The sequence below is a fragment of the Symphalangus syndactylus genome, chromosome 9 (assembly GCF_028878055.3).
Source record: "Symphalangus syndactylus isolate Jambi chromosome 9, NHGRI_mSymSyn1-v2.1_pri, whole genome shotgun sequence".
NCBI classification, from domain to species: Eukaryota; Metazoa; Chordata; class Mammalia; order Primates; family Hylobatidae; genus Symphalangus; species Symphalangus syndactylus.
The window spans coordinates 32,122,519-32,147,462 of NC_072431.2; the positions used below are offsets into that span (position 1 = coordinate 32,122,519).

Below are 24,944 nucleotides of genomic sequence, written 5' to 3' on the forward strand. Positions count from 1 at the left end.
GGAAGCTCAGAGAACATACAGCAGGATATATACCAAAACAAAACAAAATAAAATACCTAAATATTTCCTTTTTAAATTATAGAAAATCATAGATAGGCTGGGGACAGTGGTTCATGCCTGTAATTCCAGCACTTCAGGAGGCAGGGGTGGGTGAATCACTTGAGCTCAGGATTTGGAGACCAGCCTGGGCAACATGGCAAAACCCCATCTCTACAAAAAAAAAAAAAAAAAAAATACAAACATTATCTGGATGTGGTGGCACATGCCCGTGGTCCCAGCTACTCTGGAGGCTGAGGCAGGAGGATCACTTGAGCCCAAGAGGTTAAGGCTGTAGTGAGCCAAGATCACATCACTATACTCCAGCCTGGGCACAGTGAGACTGTGCCCCCACCTCCACCACCACCAAAATAAAAGAAAAAAGAAAATCATAAATTTAAAAAAAATTCTCAAAGAAACCAGAGAAGGAATTATTAAAAAAAAAATAATAAAGAGTGGAAGACAAAAATAAGAACAAAGAACAAGGGCAACAAATAGCAAGGCTGGTTCAGATTTGAAAGTCATTTAATGTAATTCATCACATTAACAGGCTAAAGAGGAAAAATCACATGATCTTATCAATGATGCAGAAAAAGCATTTAGGAAAATTCAACACCTAATCATAACAAAAAAAAAAACTCAGTAAAACAAGAATAGAGAAGAACTTTCTTAATACAGTAAACAGTGTCTACCAAAACCTACAGCTAACATCATACCTGGTAACGAGAAAACTGAAGTTTTCTCACTAAGATCAGTAACAAAGCAGGGATGTCCCTTCTCTCCACTGCTTTTCAGCATCGTACCAGGAGTCCTAGCTATTGCAATAAGACAAGACAAGAAAAGAAAAGCTATACAGATTGGGTAGGAAAAAATAAAACTTTCTTCCCAGATAACATGATCATCTACATAAAAAAATCCAAAAGAATTGACAAAAAGAAAACTCCTGGAACTAATAAGCAATAGTAGCAAGGTTGCAGGATGCAAGGTTAACATACAAAATATTATATATTGCATATCTGTAATTATTTATTATTATATACATATTCATTTTCTTATATACCAGAAATAAACAAGTGGAATTTGAGCTAAAAGCATAAAACAATTACATTGGCACCCAAAAGGTAAAATATGTAGGTATAAATCTAGCAAAATATGTACAAGATCTACATAAAGAAAACTACAAAACTCTGATGAAAGAAATCAAAGGACAACTACAGAAATGAAGAATTCCATGTTCATAAATAAGAAGACTCAATATTGTCAAAATGTTTATCCTTCCCAGCTTAATCTACAGGTTCAGTGTAATAACAATCAAAAGTCCAGCAAGATTTTTGGAGGGACACTGATGAACTCTTTTTACAGCTTATATGGAAAGGCAAAAAACCAGAATAATAAACACAATTCTGAAAGACATGAACAAATAAAAGGACTGACATTACCTAATTTCAAAACCTAACATAAAGCTACATTAATTAAGAAAGTGTGTCATTTATGAAAGAAGAGACAAAATAGATCAATGGAACAGAATAGAGAACCTATAAATATACCTGCATACACAAAGTCGACTGATTTTTGATAAAGAAACAAAGGGAATACAGTGGGGCAAAGATAGTCTTTTTAACAAATGATGCAGGAACAACTGGATATCCATAGGCAAAAAATACATATACATATGAAAATGAATATAGACACAGACATTACACTCTTCAAAAATTAACTCAAAATGTATTATAAACCTAAATGTAAAATGCAAAACTGTAAAACTCCAAAAGATAATGTAGAAGAAAACCTAGATGACTTTCAGCATGGGAATGAGTCATTAAATGCAACACCATATGCATGATCCATGAAAGAAATCAGCAATAAACTGAGCTTCATAAAAGTTTAAATTTCTACTCTGTAAAAAACAATGCCAAGAAAATGAGAAGAAAAATGAGAGAGTGGGAGAAAATCTTTGCAAAAAAAAAAAAAGGGATTGTTATCTAAAATATACAAGAAGACTTAAAATTCAATAATAAGAAAACAAACGACCTGATTAAAAAATGGGCCAAAGACCTTGACAGACACTTCACCAAGGAAGATACACAAATGACAAATGAACATATGAAAAGATGCTTTTATCATATGCCATTGGGAAAACATAAATTAAAATAATGAGATACCCGGACACATCTATTCCAATGCCCAAGTTCCAGACCTCTGACAACACCAAATGCTGATGAGCATGTGGAACAACAGGAAATCTCATTTATTCCTGGTGAGAATGCAAAATGGTACAGCCACTTTAACAGACAGTTTGGCAGCTTCTTACAAAGCTAAACATACTATTGCCTTACAGTCCAGCAGCTGTGCTCCTTGGCAGTTACCCAAAGTAGTTAAAACTTACGTCTACAGCAAAACTTGCAAAGAGATATTTATACCAGCTATATTCATAATTGCCAAAACTTGGAAGCAACCAAGAAGCCCTTCAGGAGGTAAATGGATAAATAAAATGTGGTATATCCAGACAATGGAATATTATTCACTACTGAAAAGAAATGAGATATCAAGACATGAAAAACACTTAGAAATCTTAAATGCATATTAGTAAGTAAAGAAGTTGATATGGTTTGGTTGTGTCGCCACCCAAATCTCATCTTGAATTCCCACATGTTGTGGGAGGGGCCCAGTGGAAAGTAATTGAATTATGGGGGCAGATCTTTCCCATGCTGTTCTCATGAGAGTAAGTCTCACAAGATCTGATGGTTACTATAAGGGGAAGTTTTCCTGCACAAGTTTTCTTTGCCTGCTGCCATCTATGTAAGACATAACTTGCTCTTCCTTGCCTTCTGCCATGATTGTGAGGCTCTTCCAGCCACATGGAACTGTAAGTCCAACTAAACCTCTTTCTTTTGTAAATTTCCCAGTCTTGGGTATGTCTTTATCAGCAGCATGAAAACAGACCAATACAGTAAATTGGTACCAGCAGTGGGGTGCTTCTGAAAAGATAACCAAAAATGTGGAAGCGACTTTGGAACTGTGTAACAGGTGGAGGTTGGGACAGTTTGGAGGGCTCAGAAGAAGACAGGAAGATGGGAGAAAGTTTGGAACTTCCGAGATACTTGTCTAATGGTTGTGACCAAAATGCTGATAGTGACATGGACTGCAAAGTCCAGACTGATGAGATGTCCGATGGAAATGAAGAACTTATTGAGAACTGGAACAAAGGTCACTTTTGTTATGCTTTAGCAAAGAGCTTGGCCACATTGTGTCTCTGCCCTAGGGATATGTGGAACTTTGAACTTGAGAGTGATGATTTAGGGTATCTGGCAGAAGAAATTTCTAAGCAGCAAAGTGTTTAATATGTGGCCTGGCTGCTTGTAACAGCCTATGCTTACACGTGTGAGCAAAGAAAGGACCTGAAATTGGAACTTATATGTAAAAGGAAAGCAGAGCATAAAAGTTTGGAAAATTTGCAGCCTGGCCATGTGGTAGCCAAAAGTCAGAGATATTTTGCATAGTCATTTGAACCATCTAAAGTTATTTTTCCCGTGTACATAAATTATTTATTTTGTATAAGTAGTTATTAGCTCAGCTAAATAATAAGATCTAAATTGAGGCCTCTGGAATAAAATTAAAAGGTAAGAGAGAAACTAAAGCAGGGTGATCATGAAAAATGAAAGAGTCAAAGTCAAGGAATCTTCAGTGTCAATTATTATATCAGTAATCTGAATAGTTCCATTCCTTTGCAGCCTGTGAAACAGGGGATCTTGCATACCATCCTCTTACTCTCACTTTTTATGCTTAAGGACCCTTATAATGAGCAAAAATGCACTCCTTATGGGTCAATAAACTGACTGATATGTGTTAAGCACCTTCAATAGACAAGCAAAAGAAAATCCCCAATATTAGCAAAGATGCCAAGATATCTGCAATTAAACCAAAAATTCTTCTTTTTGCCATTCTTTATCTTCTCATAGCCCTGGCCACCATCTACCATTCCATCTGTTACTCCCCTTCTGTAGAAGAAATGGCTTGAAAGACAATGGGGAAGCTATAAGATTCCTTTCTCACACCAATCTATATAGAAAAAGTTTCATTTCAATAGTTTTCATCTTCCAGACTCTGAACACTACCTATTTATCTTAAGTAATGTCTTAGTGACAGAAAGCCATCCTGCTGAGATATTATGGAAACTAAAAGTCTCTACTGTCATAATATCTCAGCAAGGTATCTCTTAGGCATGAGTCATTTTTTTTTTTTTTTTTGAGACAGAGTATCACTCTATTGCCCAGGCTGGAGGGCAGTGGCCCAAGTTCAAGCGATTCTCTTGCCTCAGCCTCCCAAGACAACCACCACCATGCCTAGCTAATTTTTGTATTTGTAGTCGAGATGGGGTTTATCAGCCTGGTCTCAAACTCCTGACCTCAGGTAATCCACCTGCCTCAGCCTGCCAAAATACTGGGATTATAGGTGTGAGCCACCATGCCTGGCCATAAGTCATATTTTTTAGGGATTAGTCTCATCTTTTGGGCAAAACCAGTCTGTGCATGTCATGTAATTTTCCAAAATAGAAACTAAGAAATGTTCCATCTTCTTTTTCCATGTATGTGGTCACATGTTCTACTCTTCCTCCTCCATTATTTCTTATATTTCTTTTTTTAAATATTAATAATTTTTAAATTTTTACTCATTTTTATTTTTACTCTTTATAGGTGCATGCTAAGTGTATGTATCATGGAGTACATGAGATGTTTTTTTACAGGCACGCAATGTGAACTAGTCACATCGTGGAGAATAGGGTGTCCTTCTCCTCAAGCATTTATCCTTTGTGTTACAAACAATTCAATTACACTCATTTAGTTATTTTTAAATGTACAATTATTATTGACTATAGTCACCCTGTTCTGCTATCAAATGGTGGGTCTTATTCTTTCTAATTTATGGTACCCATTAACCATCCCCATCTCCCCCTCCCACTCCACTACCATTGCAGCCTCAGACCATCCTCCTACTCTCTATGTTCCTGATTTCAATTGTTTTGATTTTTAGATCCCACAAACAAGTAAGAACATGTGATGTTTGTCTTTCTGTGCCTGGCTTATTTCACTTAGCATAATGATCTCCAGTTTCATCCATGTAGTTGCAAATGACAGAATCTCGTTGTTTTTTGTGGCTGAAATGGTACTATTGCATATATGTACCACATTTTCTTTATCCATTCATCTGTTGATGAACACTTAGGTTGCTTCCAAATCTTAGCTATTGTGAACAGTGCTGCAACAAACATGGGAGTACAGGTATCTCCTTGATATACTAATTTCCTTTCTTTGGGTATATACCCAGGTGGATCACATAGTAGCTCTATTTTTAGTTTTTTGAGGAAACTAAAACTGTTCGCCATAGTGATTGTACTATTTTATATTCCAATCAACAGTGTACGAGGGTTCCCTTTTCCTCACATCCTTGCCAGCATTTGTTATTGCCTGTCTTTTGCGTATAAGACATTTTAACTGGGATGAGATGCTATCTCATTTTAGTTTTGATTTGCATTTCTCTGATGGTCAATGATGTCAAAAACCTTTTTATATGCCCATTTACAATTTGTACATCTACTTTTGAGAAATGTCTATGCAAATCTTTTGCCTGTTTTTTTAATCAGATTATTTCATCTTTTCCTATAGAGTTGTTTGAGCTCCTCAAATATTCTGGTTATTAATCCCTTGTCAGATGGGTAGTTTGCAAATATTTTTCACCACTCTGTGTATTGTCTTTTCACTTTGTTGATTGTATCTTTTGCTATGTAGAGTATTTTAACTTGATGTGATCACATTTGCCCCTTTTTACTTTGGTTGCCTGTGCTTGTGGGATATTGCTCAAGAAATGTTTGCCCAGACCAATGTCCTGGAGATTTCCCCCAGTGTTTTCTTGTAGCAGTTCCAGAGTTTGTGATCTTAAATTTAAGCCTTTAATCCATTTTGACTTTATTTTTGCATATGGTGAAAGACAGTGGTCTAGTTTCATCTTTCTGCACTTGGATATCCAGTTTTCCCAGCACCATTTATGGAAGAGACTGTCATTTTCCCAGTTTATGTTCTTGGCACCTTTGTCAAAAGTGAGTTCACTGTAGATGTGTGAATTTGTTTCTGGGTTCTCTATTCTGTTCCATTGGTCTATGTATCTGATTTTATGCCAGTACCATGCTGTTTTGGTTACCATAGCTCTGTAGTACAATTTAAAGTCAGGTAATGTTATTCTTCCAGTTGTGTTCTTTTTGTTCAGGATAACTTTGGCTATTCTGGGTCTTTTGTGGTTCCATATAAATTTTAGGATTTTTTTTTTCTATTTCTGTGAAGAATGTCATTGGTATTTTGGTAGGGATTGTACTGAATCCGCAGAATGTTTGGGGTAGTATAGATATTTTATCAATATTAATTCTTACAGTCCATGAACACGGAGTATTTTTTTTTTGGTGTCCTCTTCAATTTTTTTCATCATGTTTTATACTTTTCATTATAGAGATCTTCACTTCTTCAGTTAAGTTAATCCTTAGTTATTTAATTTCATTCATGGCTATCATAAATGGGATTACTTTTTTATTTCTTTTTCAGATTGTTTACTGTTGACGTATAGAAATGCTACTGATTTTTGTATGTTGATTCTGTATCTTACACTTTACTGAATTTTTAGTTCTAAGTTTTTTTTGTGGAGTCTTTATGTTTTTCCAAGTATAAAATCATATCATCTGCAAACAAGGAAAATTTGACTTCTTCCATTTATAATTCTTTTTTTCTTTAAGAACCTATTATTTCTTGGGCAGAAGCTTTCCTAAGAAATCACCCCATCTTGCCCCAGCTGAATGTATACCCCGTTCAGGTATACATTAAGCATTTGCAACCTCATCTGTCACAGCTGTGTCTGTAAGCATACTATTTCCTTGGATGGCCTGAGACAAGGTCAGGAGGCTACATTTTATACAGGGATGAAAGGCTAGACCATTTCATTTATCTCAAAGTTTTATACTTTTAAAATCACAAATTTCAAACAAGGTTGAGGAACTATGGTGACATTCTGTTTTCACTCTCATTGTTAAAGCATCTGGTGTGAGGCATTTTTACTTTTAGTTATTCTGTAGTGTTTTAGAGTTTATTTGGATGGCTTTCACACTAAGAATGCCTGGGGTGAGTGGTGGGCAACAATAGTAGAGTAGTTCCTGGTCCCTAACCAGAGTGGATCACAGTGGCTGACACTCAGCAGCCAGGCCCCTCGTGCTGCTCAGAGTTTGCGCTCAGCTCCCCCTGCAGTCCGTGTCACTGTGTCACTCAGAGCACAGAAGTACACAGCGGAGTCTGCCTCTTGAACTGAGTCTTTCTCCAAGTGGAAAGAAGTGGTTTCTTTACGGTATGTGGCTTCAAAACCTTTGTTCGTTCCCTTGTCATTGGCCTTCATGGCTTTCAGGAGGAGCTGTGGACCTTCTCCAGGGTATTGGACATACCAGAAAAGGGAAGGATACTGTGTGGTTTCATAGGAGCAGTTCACAATCAGGGAATCCCCTTCAGAGAGGAGCACTTGGCCTTCTGTCTGGACCACTGAATCTCCATTGATTCCCCCTGAAAAAAAATAAATAAATTATACCAAGTTACCTTAGACATGATCTGAGTTGTACCCCTTAGAGAAAACTGTGGTTACAGATTACATCAACATAATAGAACAAAAGATTCTAAGTTTTAAGTGCCATTTTACTTACCAAACATTAAGAATAGTGCAATCGCTGGTCCTGGAGAAGAGTTCATTTTTAGACCCTCTGGTGTCCTTGGGTCTTGTCTTCTTAGTGTGAGGAAAGGTTAAGGTTACACTGAAGAAATGAGTGTGAGCAAGAAATGTGAATGTGTTAGGAAGATGCACCCCCTTGTGGGCAAGATCCTAAACTCAAAGGATTGTTGACTGCTCTCTCAAAAGTCAATCCTGTGTCTTCACTTCTGGCTTTTTTTTTTTTTTTCTAAGACACCTCTTAGCTGTCTGATAGTTCTTTGTATATCTAAAGAATAGTTGGTCTTTTTTATAACTCTATTTTTTTTAACAGCACACTGTCTGACTTGCAAGTTCTTTTCATACCATGGCATTTCTGAGAATAATTCATTTTACCTTTTCTTATTTAGCCATCTTTGCCCAACCCATGATCCACTAAAATATCATATAAGCACGTTTTTAGGATAAAACCAGAGGAATGTCAGTAGCACATGTTTAATCATTAGTAGATTATTTGAGATGACAGAGACTTAAGCTTTTTTTCACTGCTGTATTCCCATACCTAGTACAATGTCAGACACTCAGCAGGTGGTTGGGAAACACTTCTTAAATACACAAATGCATGAATAAATGAATGGTCTTTGGTTGAGGAATTGCTACTACTTGAAATATCATATTGCTTCACATTTAAGGCATCAATTACAGAAATAAATTCATTGTAATTTATTCCAATTAATAAATTCTTTTCAAAGAAAAAAGGAAATTATACCTTGTGTATATATTGATTAAAAAGTAAAGAATATATAACTCTTAGTAATGAAAAAATATAGCAATTTAAGTCATTGAATCCCTAAAAAATTATCTGGCATCACTTTCTTCTCCTGTAGGAGAAGAAATGATTCCCAGATAATGTGACTGGCCTATGTGCATGAGGCAAAGTGTTGTGATACTAAACTTTTAATGGAAATTTAGCCTTGATTATATACCCTCTACATATGTCCATCCACCAATACTATTGACCAATAATTATTTTTACCACAGGATAAGATACTTAAATAATTTGGATTTGCCCCACAAGACCAAAGAATAAGCCCATGTCAGCTTCTAGGATTGGTAGAGACACGTCTGCTGATGTATAGAATCATAGCAAGGATGACACTTCTCTTCATGTAAGAGTTAGTTGGTGATCACCTTTAAAATACAGATTCGGAGATCTCTTCAGTTACAAAATCAAAATGTTCAGAATCAAGGTCCTGGAAGTTAAAAATCTCAGGCGTTTGTGATACAGCCAGTGTTATATGCATTTACAAAATAATCTTTGAGAACACTGACCTAAGCAGACAGACGAGGTATCAGTGAAGCACTTCTGCGATCAGCATGAGGAAAAAACTCCAGTCCTCACAGATTTCTCCTTTCACAGTAGTACTGCAGTCACAGTAGCTAAAACAAATGCTGTTTACTCTCACTATTCTTGTTTAGTCGACTTATAATGCAAATCTCTGGGTGTTCCCAGGACAAACTTGGTAAGAAGGATGCCATTTTTTTTGTCAGCCCCACTAACATTTATCTTTGAACCTGGATGCCCTACGTTGTGCTTCCTGGAACATTCACTCTCCATGAATTCAGAGACAGCAGCTACATGGTTCTGCAGCATGGTGTAAATATTAACAAATTGTTAACTTGGGAAGAAAATTTAATTTGGGTATTATTTGGGTCTATACAAAGGCTCTCCTCCTTTTCCCTCTTACCCTGTGTCAGATCTCTGTGATCAAGCTGCATCTTCCTCCTTTTCCTGGTTCTTTTGGCCCATTCATCTAACTGACTCTACCTGAAGTCTAAACAGAAATACAGAGTGAGCAGTTTCACTGTTCCTAACTTTCTTTACTTTTTCCATGGAAACCTTGTCCTTAGTATTGTAACAACCCTCCATTCTTTTGAGGGAATCTATTTTCCACACCAGGTGTATTAGTCTATTCTTCATTGCTATAGATACCCGAGACTCGGTAATTTACAAAGAAAAGAGGTTTAATTGGCTCATGGTTCTGCAGGCTGTACAGGAAGCATAGAGGCTTCTGCTTCCGGGAGCCTCGGGAAGCTTCCAATCATGGTGAAAGGCAAAGCTGAAGCACGGCATCTTACACGGCAGAAACAGGAGCAAGAAAGAGAGGGCGGGAAGGTGCCACACACTTTTAAACAACCAGGTCTCAGAAGAACTCACTCACTATTTCAAGAACAGAATCAAGGGAATGGTGCCAAGCCATTCTTGAAAGGTCCACCCCAGTGATGCAAGCACCTCCCACCAGGCCCCACCTGCAACACTGGGAATTACAATTGAACATGAAATTTGGCTGGGGACACAGGTCCAAGCCATATTACCATGATTTCAAAAGGAGATGAATGTCATAGAGGAACTGTAGCAGTAGATTTGAGTGAAATATAGTAGAACTGTGTAATCAATGAAAAAAATGCTTAAGCAAATTCCCAACTGATACTAGATTTATTCAAATGGTCTGACTTCAAGCCTCAGAAGCTCCGCTTCAAGGACTTGAATTTATACAGATGTGTTGTCAGTCAAGAGTCAGTCTGGCAAACACAAATGCTAGGCTAGGTGTCAGCACCACAGCAATGGAAAGTGACTGGCTCATGGTAATAAGAAGAATTTACCCACAACAGTATGGGTTTGAAAAGGAAAGTTTTATTAGAAACAATGCTGCAGAGGAGTGCAGCAGGGCGCTTCAGCAAAAGTGGACTGAGCAAGCCACGGTGGATTTTTCCTCAGGAGCATTTACGAACCTTAAAGCAGGAGCTTAAGGGTAATTTGGACCGTATTAGCCACCTAGGTCAGGATAAATGGTTACATTTGTAGACATTTTGGTGCCTTGATGTTATCAAAGGCTGCACAGTAAGTTTCAAAATGCACGCATTCCAGAGATGTATAGAAATTCTAGTTACTTATACATTTTTGGGAAAGAAGCCTGATACTAGATGCCTGCTTTTGATAATAGGGACGTCGATTAATAATTACTTCTGAATTCCTCAGATAGGGAGTTTTGCCTCTGGATGATCTGCTTGATGGCCACCAGGTGGTCTTCGGTCTCCTCATAAAACAATCCAAAAATTTTCAGTAGAAAGACCTTTAGAGCTCAGGCAGACAATGTGGTGAGAAGCAGCGCACTGCGAGGCGGGTGAGCTGGGGCCCTGCAAACCTCCTTCCCTGCCCGCTTCAGTGGGCTGATGGCGGCAGCCTCTCTGAGCCCAGACCTCGCTGGGCTATAAAGCACTTTAGAACATCTAGAAATCCTACTGAGCCTTGGCGAAGCCCTCACCGAGCTGCGGAGGACACCGTGCCTTTGGGAGGAAATGGATGTCGCAGAGGGAGAAGAATAGCAGCCGCCAGAAGGCGCCGAGGGCTGCAGTAGTTTGGAGAACCCAAGAAGGCGGGCCTAGAGACACAAGCTCAGGAAATTCATTATGCCATGGAGTTGCACAGATGCAGGTCCCGGGCTGACCACTTTGTCCCAGTTAGACAAGACCTTACCTCCTCCCAAAAATGCCAGAAATGATGGACAAAGGCCTCAAAGGGCCTGGAAGGTAAGCAGAGCCCCCACAAGGACAGGTGGAGTGGATAGCAGGCCATTGGATGGTGCTGTTTGTTCTGCCAGACCTTGATATCCAAAGAGAGAAATCGCATGCCACATTTGGTGGATTGGAAATGCCTCCCACCATTTGGGAGGATTTACTGGTCTTTATAGAAGGCCCAGGTAAATAATATGAAAAAGCTACTCTCAACTTTTCCCTCAACCTTTTAAAAGAAAATTTTTGCTCCACCAAGCCATTCTAGATTTAAAAAGGTTGCTGATGTATAATATAGTTAGAAAATCACATGTCAGCCAAGCGCAGTGGCTCACACCTGTAATCCCAGCACTTTAAGAGGCGGAGGCGGGTAGATCACCTGAGGTCCAGAGTTCGAGACCAGCCTGACCAACATGGGGAAACCCCATCTCTACTGAAAACACAAAATTAGCCAGGCGAGGTGGCACATGCTTGTAATCCCAGCTACTCGGGAGGCTGAGGCAGGAGAATCGCTTGAACCCGGGAGGTGGAGGTTGTGGTGAACCAAGATGGCGCCATTGCACTTCAGCCTGGGCAACAAGAGTGAAAGTCCATCTCAAAAAAAAAAAAACTAAAATAAAATAAAGAAAAAAAGAAAATCACATGTCTTGTAAATGCCCATTTGTTCTTTTAAAAAATCGTAGAAAGCAAACGCCTTCTGGAAATGACTCTTTGAAAGTTGTTAGATGAGCTCTAGAAGTGACCCCAGGAGCAACACACCACCACGTTCATTCAGTGGGTTAGAGGCCATGGAGCAGAAGTCAGTGAGAATGAAGAGAAGGTTCTTTTCCAGACTGGTCATGCTTAAGAGACATTTTCATATTATAACCACTGTTTTATGTGCGCATTTTATTCCTCACTCCTGTATATATTGTTGACAATGCTAAGAATTTGTTTGAAATATCTTGTCTTTCTTTTGATTTATTTTTATTTATTTATTTATTTTTTACTTTTAAGTTCTGGGATACATGTGCAGAATGTACAGATTTGTTACATAGGTATAGATGTGCCATGGTGGTTTGCTGCACCTATCAACCCATCATCTACATTAGGTATTTCTCCTAATGCTATCCCTCCCCCACTCCCCCTTCCCTGACAGGCCCCGGTGTATGATATTCCCCTCCCTGTGTCCCTGTGTTCTCATTGTTCAACTCCCACTTATGAGTGAAAACATGCAGTGTTTGGATTTCTGTTCCTGTGTTAGTTTGCTGAGAATGACGGTTTCCAGCTTCATCCATGTCCCTGCAAAGGATATGAACTTATCCTTTTTTATGGCTGCATGGTATTCCATGGTATATATGTGCCACACTTTCTTTATCCAGTCTATCACTGATGGGCATTTGGGTTGGTTCCAAGTCTTTGCTATTGTGAACAGTGCTGCAATAAACATATGTGTGCATGTGTCTTTATAGCAGAATGATTTCTAATCCTTTGGGTATATACCCAGTAATGGGATTGCTGGATCAAATGGTATTGCTGGTTCTAGATCCCTGAGGAAACGCCACACCATCTTCCACAATGGTTGAACTAGTTTACATTCCCACCAACAGTGTAAAAGCGTTCCTATTTCTCCACATCCTCTCCAGCATCTGTTGTTTCCTGACTTTTTAATGATCACCATTCTACCTCACTTGAAATGGTATCTCATTGTGGTTTTGATTTGCATTTCTCTAACGACCAGTGATGATTAGCCTTTTTTTTCATGTTTGTTGGCTGCATAAATGTCTTCTTTTGAGAAATGTCTGTTCATACCCTTCACCTACTTTTTAATGGGGTTGTTTGCCTTTATCTTGTAAATTTGTTTAAGTTCTTTGTAGATTCTGGATATTAGCCCTTTGTCAGATGGGTAGATTGCAAAGATTTTCTCCCATTCTGTAGGTTGCCTGTTCACTCTGATGACAGTTTCTTTTGCTGTGCAAAAGCTCTTTAGTTTAATTAGATCCCATTTGTCAATTTTGGCTTTTGTTGCCATTGCTTTCGGTGTTTTAGTCGTAAAGTCTTTGTCCATGCCTATGTCCTGAATGGTATTGCCTAGGTTTTCTTCTAGGGTTTTTATGGTTTTAGGTCTTATGTTTAAGTCTTTAATCCATCTTGAGTTAATTTTTGTATAAGGTGTAAGGAAGGGGTTCAGTTTCAGTTTTCTGCCTGTGGCCAGCCAGTTTTCCCACCATTTATTAAATAGGGAATCCTTTCCGCATTTCTTGTTTTTGTCAGGTTTGTCAAAGATCAGATGGTTGTAGATGTGTGGCGTTATTTCTGAGGCCTCTGTTCTGTATAGATCTAGTTTTTTTGGTTTTTGGTGTGGTTTTTTGGTGGCGGGGTTTGTTTGTTTGTTTGTTTTTGTTTTGAGACAGAGTCTCACTCGTGTAGCCCAGGCTAGAGTGCAATGGAACGATTTCAGCTCACTGCAACCTCCGCCTCCCAGATTCAAGTGATTCTCCTGCGTGAGCCTCCCAAGTAGCTGGGACTACTGGCACCCACCACCATGCCTGGCTAATTGTTTTGTTTTTATTGTTGTTGTTGTTTGTTTGTTTTTTTAGAAGGAGTCTCTCTCTGTTGCCTAGACTGGAGTGCAGTGGTGCGCTGGGATTACAGGCGTGAGCCACCGCAGCCGGCCTATCTTGCCTTTCTTGATGTTCTAAAGTGCTTCATAGCTGTCAAAAGTAGAGGCAGAAAATAACAAATTTTTAAAATATCTGTTTCTTAAGATTCATATGAAATGTTGATTGGGGGCTGGAGCGGGGAATGGCCAAACCACCTCCTGAGTAATACACATTAAGTTTGTGTGCTGGCTCCTGGGAGGATAAGGAAGTGTAAAGAGTTCTGTGGCAATGTGCTTACAATGAGGCCACATTAACCATTATCTCTTACGTCTGTGCATTTTGTTTTCCTTATCTGTGTATATAGTGTATATAAAGGACAAACTAATCCTAATTTATATCTAGTCTTTCTAGATGCTAAAGAGGTCACCAGTGTATGACAAAGGTATAGAGTTAGTAAACTAACTCTATCACATTATAGCATTAGTAGTTAATTCAATGCTACTCTGTGTATAACGGAAAACTTAAGTTCTTATTTGAAAATCTAGTCTTTCTAGATATTTCAAAGTGTACATAACATATGTTAAAGTATGTACATCAAGACAGCTAAAGTAACACTCTTTGAGTATTTTTTGTGATTTCACAGGAGTAGCTGCATTTGGGGAATGGAATTGTTAAACTTGATGTCTTGGAGAGTATGCTGACTATTTGTTGTATGGTGGGAGATAGGGGGAAAAGGAACTATGCAGAGAGAAGTTTTGTGCCTGTGAGTTAGATTAGTTTAGGTCTTCTAACCATTGTTCTGTATGTGGTTTTTGTTTTTGGTTTTGGTTTTTTGTTTTTTTTTTTTTGTTTTTTTTTTGAGATGGAGTCTAGCTCTGTCACCCAGGCTGGAGTGCACTGGCGAGATCTTGGCTTACTGCAAGCTCCGCCTCCTGGGTTCACGCCATTCTCCTGCCTCAGCCTCCCGAGTAGCTGGGACCACAGGTGCCCACCACTACACCTGGCTAATTTTTGTATTTTTAGTAGGGATGGGGTTTCGCCATGTTAGCCAGGATGGTCTCAGTCTCCTGACATCGTGATCTGCCCACCTCGGCCTCCCGAAGTGCTGGGATTACAGGTGTGAGCCACCACACCCGGCCCTGTATGTGTTTTTGTTAATATTGCTGTGTATTAGAAGATAAACAAGTCCTAATGCCCAAAGTATGTTAAAGGTAGAGGTAGTAAAATAACCCCTTTATAAATGTCCTTTTGTTCATTTTTAAGAAGGCCTATCTACTGGCAGTGACCTTTGTTAATCCATCTTTTGGAGCTGGATGTAATCCAGTACTTAGTCACTAGAATGATGAGAGAAGAGGAAGAGAAAGAAGAGGAAGGATGGAGGGAAGGCCTCTTTGCTAAAATCTCCATACTTAGGTGACTTTTTTGGATTATAACCATAGATTTATGTATGCATTTTTTGTAACCTGCCTGTGTTTATTGTGGATAAAGTTCAGTCTTTATTTTGCAACATCTAAGCTTTATAGATGCCCTGAGGTGACAATGTATGAGAAAAAGTAGAGCTGGTGGATTAGCCACTTTGTAAATATATTTTTTATATTTGATAGAAAAGATGCACCTTAGACATGGAATTGTTAAACCACCTCTAAGCAGTATATGTATCAGGATGTGTTCAGTAGATTGGCAGCTGAAGGGCAAAAGGAAGTATAAAGGGACAGGTGTATGCAGATATGTTTATATTTACATTTTGATAGTAGCTATTGATGTATGTGCATCTCTTTTGGCTGTACTATAGGAATACACTAAGTAATGCAATGAAAACATACCTTCTTGCTAATATTTAATAGTACAGATCAGAAAAAGAATTCTCTTAGAAACATTATACTTAGTGTACTCTGCTGCTTTACATCTCTTTTTAAATTGACCATTAAAGGGAATGTGGTATTTTAATTGTAACTCTGACAGTACTTTTAACCTAGAGGCCTGCTCCCATTTTTGTCTTCTTTGAAATTTTTGTCCCCAAGGAAGGCAGGATTACTTTTTTTCTAACAGATTGAGTTGATGTGGTATATTCTTTGTTATCAAAATACTCATATAGCCTTGGGATTTTGAATTGGTAAATATTTATGATGTGTGAAAAAACATCATATGTACCGTACGATTTCAATCACACATAAAATTGGATGTTGTCTATATACATACACAGGACCCAGAAGGACACATCAAATTCTAAAGTGCTTGTGATGGTGAATGACTTTGTTCTTTGCTTGTTGTGTTTCTCAGCTTTTTTTTTTTTTTAATTATTTTTGCACACACAAAAAATGAACATTTTCTAAAAATACATACAAACAAAAAGATGCGTATCAAACATATTAGGAAGGTTGCACATGGGAAGTTGGGGAATAGAAATGGGGGGCGGGAGTTAAAATAAATGAGAGAGGGACCTTATATGGATCAGTGACAATAACTCAATCCTCCATCTGACAAAGAAGAGGGAGAAGGAAGAGGAAGAAAAAGAAAGTGGGATAAAGGATCAGAAAGGGAGGAAAATAGAAAAAATCAGAGCATGACTCCAGGGTAGACCTGTCTTGTTGTCACTGAGTTGGTTGGTTGGTTTGTCTGTTGCATTTTTCATGTTTCGCCAAGTTGGCCAGACTGGTCTCGAACTCCTAGCCCGAAGTGATCAACCCGCCTCGCCCCCCAGAGTGCCGGGACCACAGGCGTGAGCCCGCACGTCCAGCCCCCACATTGCTCCCGGCCTCCGTGGTAGACCTCCCAGACAGAGCGGCCGGGCAGAGGCGCTCCTCACCTCCCAGACGGGGTGGCCGGGCAGAGGCCCTCCTCACTTCCCAGATGGGGCGGCCGGGCAGAGGCGCTCCTCACTTCCTCCCGGACGGGGCGGCCGGGCAGAGGCGCTCCTCACTTCCTCCCGGACGGGGCGGCCGGGCAGAGGCGCTCCTCACCTCCCAGACGGGGCGGCCGGGCAGAGGCGCTCCTCACCTCCCAGACGATGGGTGGCCGGGCAGAGGCGCTCCTCACTTCCCAGACGATGGGTGGCCGGGCAGAGGCGCTCCTCACTTCCCAGACGGGGCGGCCAGGCAGGGCGCTCCTCACTTGCCAGACGATGGGTGGCCGGGCAGAGGCGCTCCTCACTTCCCAGACGATGGGTGGCCGGGCAGAGGCGCTCCTCACCTTCCAGACGATGGGTGGCCGGGCAGAGGCGCTCCTCACCTTCCAGACGATGGGTGGCCGGGCAGAGACGCTCCCCACCTCCCAGATGGGTCGGCGGCCGGGCAGGGGCTGCAATTCCAGCACCCTGGTAGGCCAAGGCAGGCGGCTGGGAGGCGGAGGCTGCCGCGAGGCCAGACCACGCCACCGCACTCCAGCCCCGGCAACACTGAGCACCGGGTGAGCGAGACTCCGTCTGCAGTTCCAGTACTTCGGGAGGCTGAGGCGGGCAGAGCACTCGGCGTCAGGAGCTGGTGACCAGCGTGGCCAACATGGCGAACGCGTGCCCGGAGCCAAAGGAGAAAAAGCAGGCAGCGGTGGCGCGCGCCGGCAGTCCCAGGCAGTCCGAGCCGAGAAAATTGCAGCCCGGGCCACAGTCCCAGGCAGTCCCAGCCGAGAAAATTGCAGCCCGGGCCACAGAGGGAAAGAAGAAAAAGAAAGAAAGAAGAAAGAAAGAAAAAGAAAGGAAGGAAGGAAGGAAGGAAGGAAGGAAGGAAGGAAGGAAGGAAGGAAGGAAGGGAGGGAAGGCTCTCAGCTTTTTATAATGCACTTATTAAGTTTCTAAAATAAAAGTTACTTTTAAAACTCTTTTAAAAAGTAAGATTTAATACACAAAATTAGACATACAACCATTGGAGGGGCTAATGAATAAAGATGAGAAAGACTGATTACAGGAAATTTTGAGGTGTGATGCATCATCCAGCTGCCTGTGACACCAAAATGAGTGATTCTTATGAAGAAACCCAGAAGTCAAACAAAGTCCTCACAGCTGGTAATCTGAGCTGCCTGCATACAGCCCCTACAGAAGAATAATGGTTTCTCTTTCTTTTCTACTTGCCTGATATTATTCCCAAATGCCTCTCATTTGTAGGATTAAAACTAAATGAATGAAAGGGATTGTGTGAATTGTAGTTCGGGTTTCTTCCCTAGCAAAGCAAGGGAATATATTAAAGGGGATGAGAAAGAAGCCCAGTTGACAATGTGCAGCATAGCACACTGGTGAACTAAGCAGCACACCAGTGAACTTGGCTCTTGGCTTTCTATGTTGGATTGTTCTATTGTTGATGTAGCTGCACTGGAAAAATACAGTGCCCAGAATCCCCTTCTGAATACAAAAGATCATTTGCACAAGATTTGAAAGGCAGATGGGAAGCAGCAGCCATTATCTTCCGAAGATCACCATTGAGTAGAGATGGTGAAAGACACAGTGGTCTTAGCTGGTTCCATTTTGTTATTGCTCTTCCTTGATGGCACCTGACAATAAATAACCAGCTCCACAGCACCTAAAATTACCTTTATCACAGTATTTCTCAAATGCTAAGTATATCGCATAAGCTACTGCAACAACTTACACGTGAACCCCATGCCAATTCACCACGATTAATAATTGTGATGCTATGATCTTTCAGTACTTATCACCACTGCACCTACTGCTAACAATGGGATCCTTGTTCCCTTCTGGCCATGAATAATTTAATTCCAAAATCTCATTCTATGCATTTGTTCTCTATGACCACTTCTGTACCAAATCTCTTATACTGGGTTCTTCCAGAAGCATAACTTGAAAAAATGACTATAAGTAGTTTATTTGAGAAATGCAGGAAACACAGAGAGGGCAGGATGTTATATAAGAAATAAGAAGTGTTTGCAAGGGTGTAAAGAGACAGGAGTTCTTCTATGCTACTAATGAGGGAAAAATTGGTAAGAATATTTCAAGAGCAATTCAGCAATTGCAAGCACATTTTTAAAGATGTGAATGATATAACCCAGCAAATGCCACTTCCAGGTGTATAACATAAAACATTCTATATCTATATATAAGGAAACATAATTGTATTCCTTGTAGAATTTTTATAATAAAAGATTGGAAACACTCATTGAATAAAGGATTAACAAAATCTTTTCTCCTTCCACATGAAAAAAATTAGATTAACTTTCTAATCTCTGTTTCTCTGGTAATCCAATAACAGTAGAATGTCAGCTGGATTACCAAGTAAGATTGTTATGGTAAAAATGATCCTGACTGATAAACTGCATCTGAACTGTAAATGGACTGTGAATACTTTTTAAGATGTCATAGCTCTGGAGCAGTGACTTTTATAACTGTTACGGGAGATACTGGTTTGTATTTGGGATATGGGGTTTCTAAGTCTGGATGGCCTGTTCGGTCTTATTCCCTCGCACCTTAGCACTTGACGTGGGAGGAGGGGAAGGAAGCATTGCAAAAAGAATAGTCTGTCAACTGTATAGACAGCTGAAAGGACTCCTCTTGAAAACACTTAGGGTGTGAGGGAAACCAATACCTACGTGGACTATTGAGCTTTGTAAACTTGATTGTCTGACTGAGCCTAAGACTATCACTGCTGATGGCATCGTACAATCCAATGTGCATCAAAAGGGACATATAATATATTCATAAAATGGAATACTATATATCGGCTCAAAGAAATGAAATATATCTACATATATAAATTTTTCTATATCTTAAAAATATTTTAGGGAAGAAATCAAGTCTCACAATTACACATACAATTGGATTACATTCATGTAAATTTTAAAAACACAAAACACAGCACCAGAGATTGTTTAAAAAATCTATGTTTAGAAATATGAAAACATGGAGTTGAGAAAAAAGTTCATAATAGGTTTATTTTGAGGGATGAAGGCATTAAAACTGAGGAAAAAAATAAAAGAGATGGCAATTTTATCTGTAATGTTTTATTTATTTTTTAAAATTTGAAACTTTATGTATTTATTGATATCAAGAGATAGAAATAATATAATATTATTTTAAAATATTACAATCTGCTCATATGGCAAATGTAATTGTGTTAGAAATTAAATATTTCTACCTTCTCCTTAATATATATATTATATAAAGTTCTTTACATTTATAAAACAATCATATCAATAAAACTACTCTGACATCTCAAACAAGGTTGTTGGTGTGAGAGCAGAAAATGCATTTCCAGGTGCTTGAGGTTCTTGGTGCCAGCAGTTATATTTCCTTGGTACTGAGCTTCAGTTTGGAATTGAAAAAAATTCCCATTTGTTCTTCTCATATGTAGTGTATAAAGTACCTGCTTGCAGTCATTCTGGAACACAGGACTTAGCTGTGTTTTTAAGTCTTATAAAGATCATCAGTCTCTCGGGGGCAGTAGAGAATATAATCTGAAGAACAAGACTTTAAATAAGTATATATTTCTTATCAATCATTTTATATATCTTACTTCATTTCCAGAAATCCTCCAAATGTATATACCACAAATAGCCATATCACTATGACCTGAAAAATAATGCTGATCCCTACTGGTGTCCCCTTTGGCTTAGGTAAATCACTGGAAACAATCCACTATTATTATCTATATTTTCAAATTCCTATTCCTCTTACCCATGACAGCATCAGGAGGTACACAACAAAAAAGCCCAACCCTCCTCCTCCTCTTTCTCTTTACGTTTCTTCAAGTCATTATTAACCTTAAAGGCTTCAAGTAAGAAGCTTAAAAAGTGTTTGTTCATTTTTTTTCTTCCTAGCCAGGGGAAGTCATACATCTATCACATGCCCTTCAACATTTTTATTCCCATTCCGATACTTAATTAGAATGTCTTCAGGGGCCAGACACTGCTAAATTTTGCACATACTTAATTAAAGCAATGTTAAACAGATAAGAATTCATTTCTAATATTCCAACTGTACAACCGTATGAAACTGGAATAAGAGTAAAAACCAAAATAACATCATTTGGAAGAATTGGTAAAAGTTACTGTTTCACCAATTTTGAAGATTTATAATGTGGATTTGCAGAATTTAAGATACCAAAAGAATAAGAATTGGTCTTTATAAGTGGGAAAAACAAAAAATAAGTTGGGCTTGCCAAGCAGACCTAACAATTTGTTCCTCCTTAATAGTTCTTTAGGGCCAGGCGCGGTGGCTCATGCCTGTAATCCCAGCACTTTGGGAGGCCAAGGTGGGCAGATCACCTAAGGTCAGGAATTCGAGACCATCCTGACTAACATGGAGAAACCCTTTCTCTACTAAAAATACAAAAAATTAGCCGGGCAAGGTGGCACATGCCTGTAATCGCAGCTACTGGGGAGGCTGAGGCAGGAGAATCGCTTGAACCTGGGAGGCGGAGGTTGCCATAAGCCACGATCGCACCATTGTACTCCAGCCTGAGAAACAAGAGCGAAACTCTGTCTCAAAAAAAAAAAAAAATAGTTCTGTAAAAACTACTAAGGAATTTGAGTTATTCACTCTCCTTTCTTCAGTTTTCCTGACAAGGTTACTAGACTCTACATGAGCATGCCATTGTTCTAAGTAAGCCATTCAGCATCCTGATAAATCTCCTCCTTCCTAAATGAAGCACTTAAAAAGGAGAGAAAATAATCAGCACAGAGTGCTGACTCCAGGAAAACTACTTTAAAATTACCAAGTTGAAAGAGCAGTAAGTATGCAAGAAGATATGCTTACAGAAGGAAGTTCACCTTTTGTTCTGGATATCGAAAGATAAAATGGTGAACGAAAAGCAAAACTCTGTGCCATGTCACAATTTCCATATTCAACCATTTAAAATAAAGCAGCTTCACACTCGCCCAGCAAGTCCCTGAGCATCTCCGTACTGTGGAATAAGAACATCATGGCTTCAAAAAAGAATGAGATCCTGTCATTTGTAATATAAACCAAAAACAAAATTCTCAGGCCTCCCACCATCTGAATGGGCCCCCTTCTCTCAGCCAAGGGCATTCCGAAGTTAACCTGAAAAAATAGTTCGGGCCACAATGGGAAGGGGTGATTGGACATGCCTCATTTATACCCTCCTCCCTTTTGGATTTCCCTTTTGGAATTTGAGAAGAGCTGACTGGCATTAACGTCAACACATACTTTCAGTCTGATAAAAACATTTACAATCTATCCTCTCTGAAGCCTGCTACGTGGAGCTTCATCTGTATGATAAAACTTTGGTCTCCACAAGCCCTTATTATAGCCCAGACATTGCTTGCTTTCTATTGATAATAAACAATTGCCAATCAGAAAATTTCTTAATCTACCTATGATCTGGAAGCTCCCCTTCAAGTTGTACTGCCATTCCAGATCAAGTCACTGTAAATCTTACATGTATTGATTGATGTATTATGTTTCCCTAAACTGTATATAAGCAAGCTGTACCCCAACCACCTTGGGCACATGTTGTCAGGACCTCCTGAGGCTGTGTCACAGATGCATCCTTAACCTTGGGAAATAAACTTTCTAAATTGATTGAGACCCGTCTCACATGCTTTTGGGTTCAGAGCAACAGCATGGATGGAACTGGAGGTCATTACACTAAGTGAAATAAGCCAGGCAAGAAAGACAAACATTGCATGTTCTCACTTATCTGTGGGATTTAAAAATCAAAACAATCGAACACATGGAGATAGAGAGTAGAAGATAAGGATGGTTCCCAGAGGCTGGGAAGGATAGTGGGAGGGTGAGGGAGAGGAGGGATGTTTAATAAGTACAAAAATAGAAAGAATAAATAAGACCTAGTATTTGATAGCATAACAGGGTAATTACAGTCAATAATAATTTAATTGTACATTTTTAAATAACTAAAAGAGTATAATTGGGTTGTTTGTAACACAAAGGATAAATGTTTCAGGGGATGGATACCCCATTTTACGTGAGGTCATTGTTATGCATTGAATACCTGTATCAAAATATCTCAGGTACTCCATAAACATATTCACCTACTACGTATCCATAAAAATTAAAAATAAATTTTTTTAAAAAAAGCTAACATCATGCTTTCTGCTGTGTCAGAATCCAAAATCTTTCAGAGGCAGTTTTTCTCCCTAGCACCTTACGAAGTTTGTGTTCAGCTCCCTTTGCAGTCCCAGACACTGTGGCATTCACGGCACAGAAGTACTCAGCCGTGTCACTCCACTGCACAGAGGGTTTCTTCAGATTAAAGGAGAATTTACTCTTCATAAATTCAGCCTCAAAGCCCTTGATGCCTTTAACCAGTGGGTCCCCTGAAAAGTACTTGAGGAGAAGCTGAAGGTCTTGACCAGGGTACTGGACATACCAGAAGAGATTAACAGTTCCACCATAGGAATAGTTGCATCCCAACTCCAGTGAGGCCGCTTCAGAGAGAATTACATGGTGGTTATGCTGGCTCACAGACTGGGCTCTGACATCTCCTGAAAAAATCAATGTGATATCAGTGAAAACAGTGCAGACTTGTCTATGAAAAGTATTTCTACTAAGATTTGAATCTGAAAGCAGTTACTTCTGTGGAACTAGAGACCGTAATAGAATGTCGCTCACTCAGGGCCAAAATCATCCCCAGCACTGGTATGAGCAACAGGAGCATGGCTGAGCTGCGGAAACACTGCAGGCGTCTCTTTGGAAATTCTCCTCGGAGCCAGTAGGAAAGTGGCTGGAACCCAGGTCTTGAGAATAGCAAGCGTGAGGAAGGTTGGGCTAGGCAAGTCTCTTGTTTTGGTAAAAACACAAAAGCTGCTGAGATAATCTTGAGTGCTTTTCAATCTTTGATTCTCCCCATTTGTCCCATCTTCAAAGAACTCCAGTGATGGTGCTTCAGTAAGCCAGCTGCAAGAAGAAGGGGCTGAGCAGAAAGTGTTGATCGTCACTGGAAACAGCCATCTGTCCCTTGTGCAACATCACCCTCTGGAGGCCAGATTCAGGACAGAGGCTACAGACTCCCCACAAGAAGTGAACCTGTGCTTTCCTTGTTTGGAGACGTGTCAAAAACTTCCAGTGAACATTTCTTTCTTCCCTAATCTGTACTATGTTGCCCTCTGTAGTATATTACATTAATCCTAGACTCAATGAAAAATGAAGATTGTAAAAGAGAGGACGAATTTACAGGGGAAAAGATCACACAATGAATCTAGCAGATTTTGGAGTCCCTCAGTATCTTTGTATAAAAGCAGTGGAGACATTCTTTAAGCAAAAGTAGTTAGATCAACTCTTCTGACTGAGCTTTAAATGGCCTTGTTGCAGTGAGCATCAGGTTGAAAGGAGGATGCAGTAGGATGTGGAGATACCTACTTTGGTAAAATTAAAAATAAGATCAGATGTACAAAATAAAAGTCTAGTGTTAACGCGCGTCTGTGAAGAGACCACCAAACAGGTTTTGTATGAGCAATAAAGCTTTTTAATCACCTGGGTGCAGGCAGACTGAGTCCGAAAAAGGAGTCAGCAAAGGGAGATAGGAGTGGGGCAGTTTTATAGGATTTGGGTAGGTAGTGGAAAATTACAGTTAACGGGGGTTTTCTCTTGTGGGCAGGGGTGAGGGTCACAAGGTGTTCTGGTGGGGAACTCCTGAGACTCATTGTCCAGGAGAAGGAATGTCACAAGTTCAATTGATCAGTTAGGGTGAGGCAGGAACAAATCACTATAGTGGAATGTCATCAGTTAAGGCAGGAACTGACTATTTCACTTCTTTTGTAGTTCTTCAGTTGCTCCAAGCCTTCTGGACGTATTTGTGCAGGTGACAGGGGTTATGATGGCTTAGCTTAGGCTCAGAGGCCTGACACCTAGAACATAAGCCCTCATCTAGGAAAGGAAAGTAGGATTATCTTTGTCTTCTTCAAGCAGAATTACAAAGATACAGTGGCTTTAGATCAACAAAAATTATAATATGATATTCAGATAAGAGAGTAAAATAACATTGCTATTTGCTGGGAACATAACCAGAGTATTACACCCAATTCTGGGTACTACATCATCAAGACATCATTGATAGACTTTAGTATCTACAGAAAAAACTGAGAGGATTGATGAAGGCATTGCAA

General features: G+C 39.7%; 2 gene segments (V, D, J or C); both read right to left on the reverse strand.

Annotated features, from left to right (window-relative positions):
- Nucleotides 1-7,290: 7,290 nt before the first annotated feature.
- Nucleotides 7,291-9,543, reverse strand: LOC129490640 (T cell receptor alpha variable 9-1-like). The segment is given in 2 exon segments: nt 7,291-7,625; nt 9,513-9,543. Coding segments are annotated over 2 exon segments (366 nt in total).
- A 1,521-nt stretch (nt 9,544-11,064) lies between these two features.
- LOC129490641 (T cell receptor alpha variable 8-1-like) lies at nt 11,065-23,497 on the reverse strand. The segment is given in 3 exon segments: nt 11,065-11,207; nt 22,989-23,324; nt 23,452-23,497. Coding segments are annotated over 3 exon segments (525 nt in total).
- Between the last annotated feature and the right edge of the window lie 1,447 nt (nt 23,498-24,944).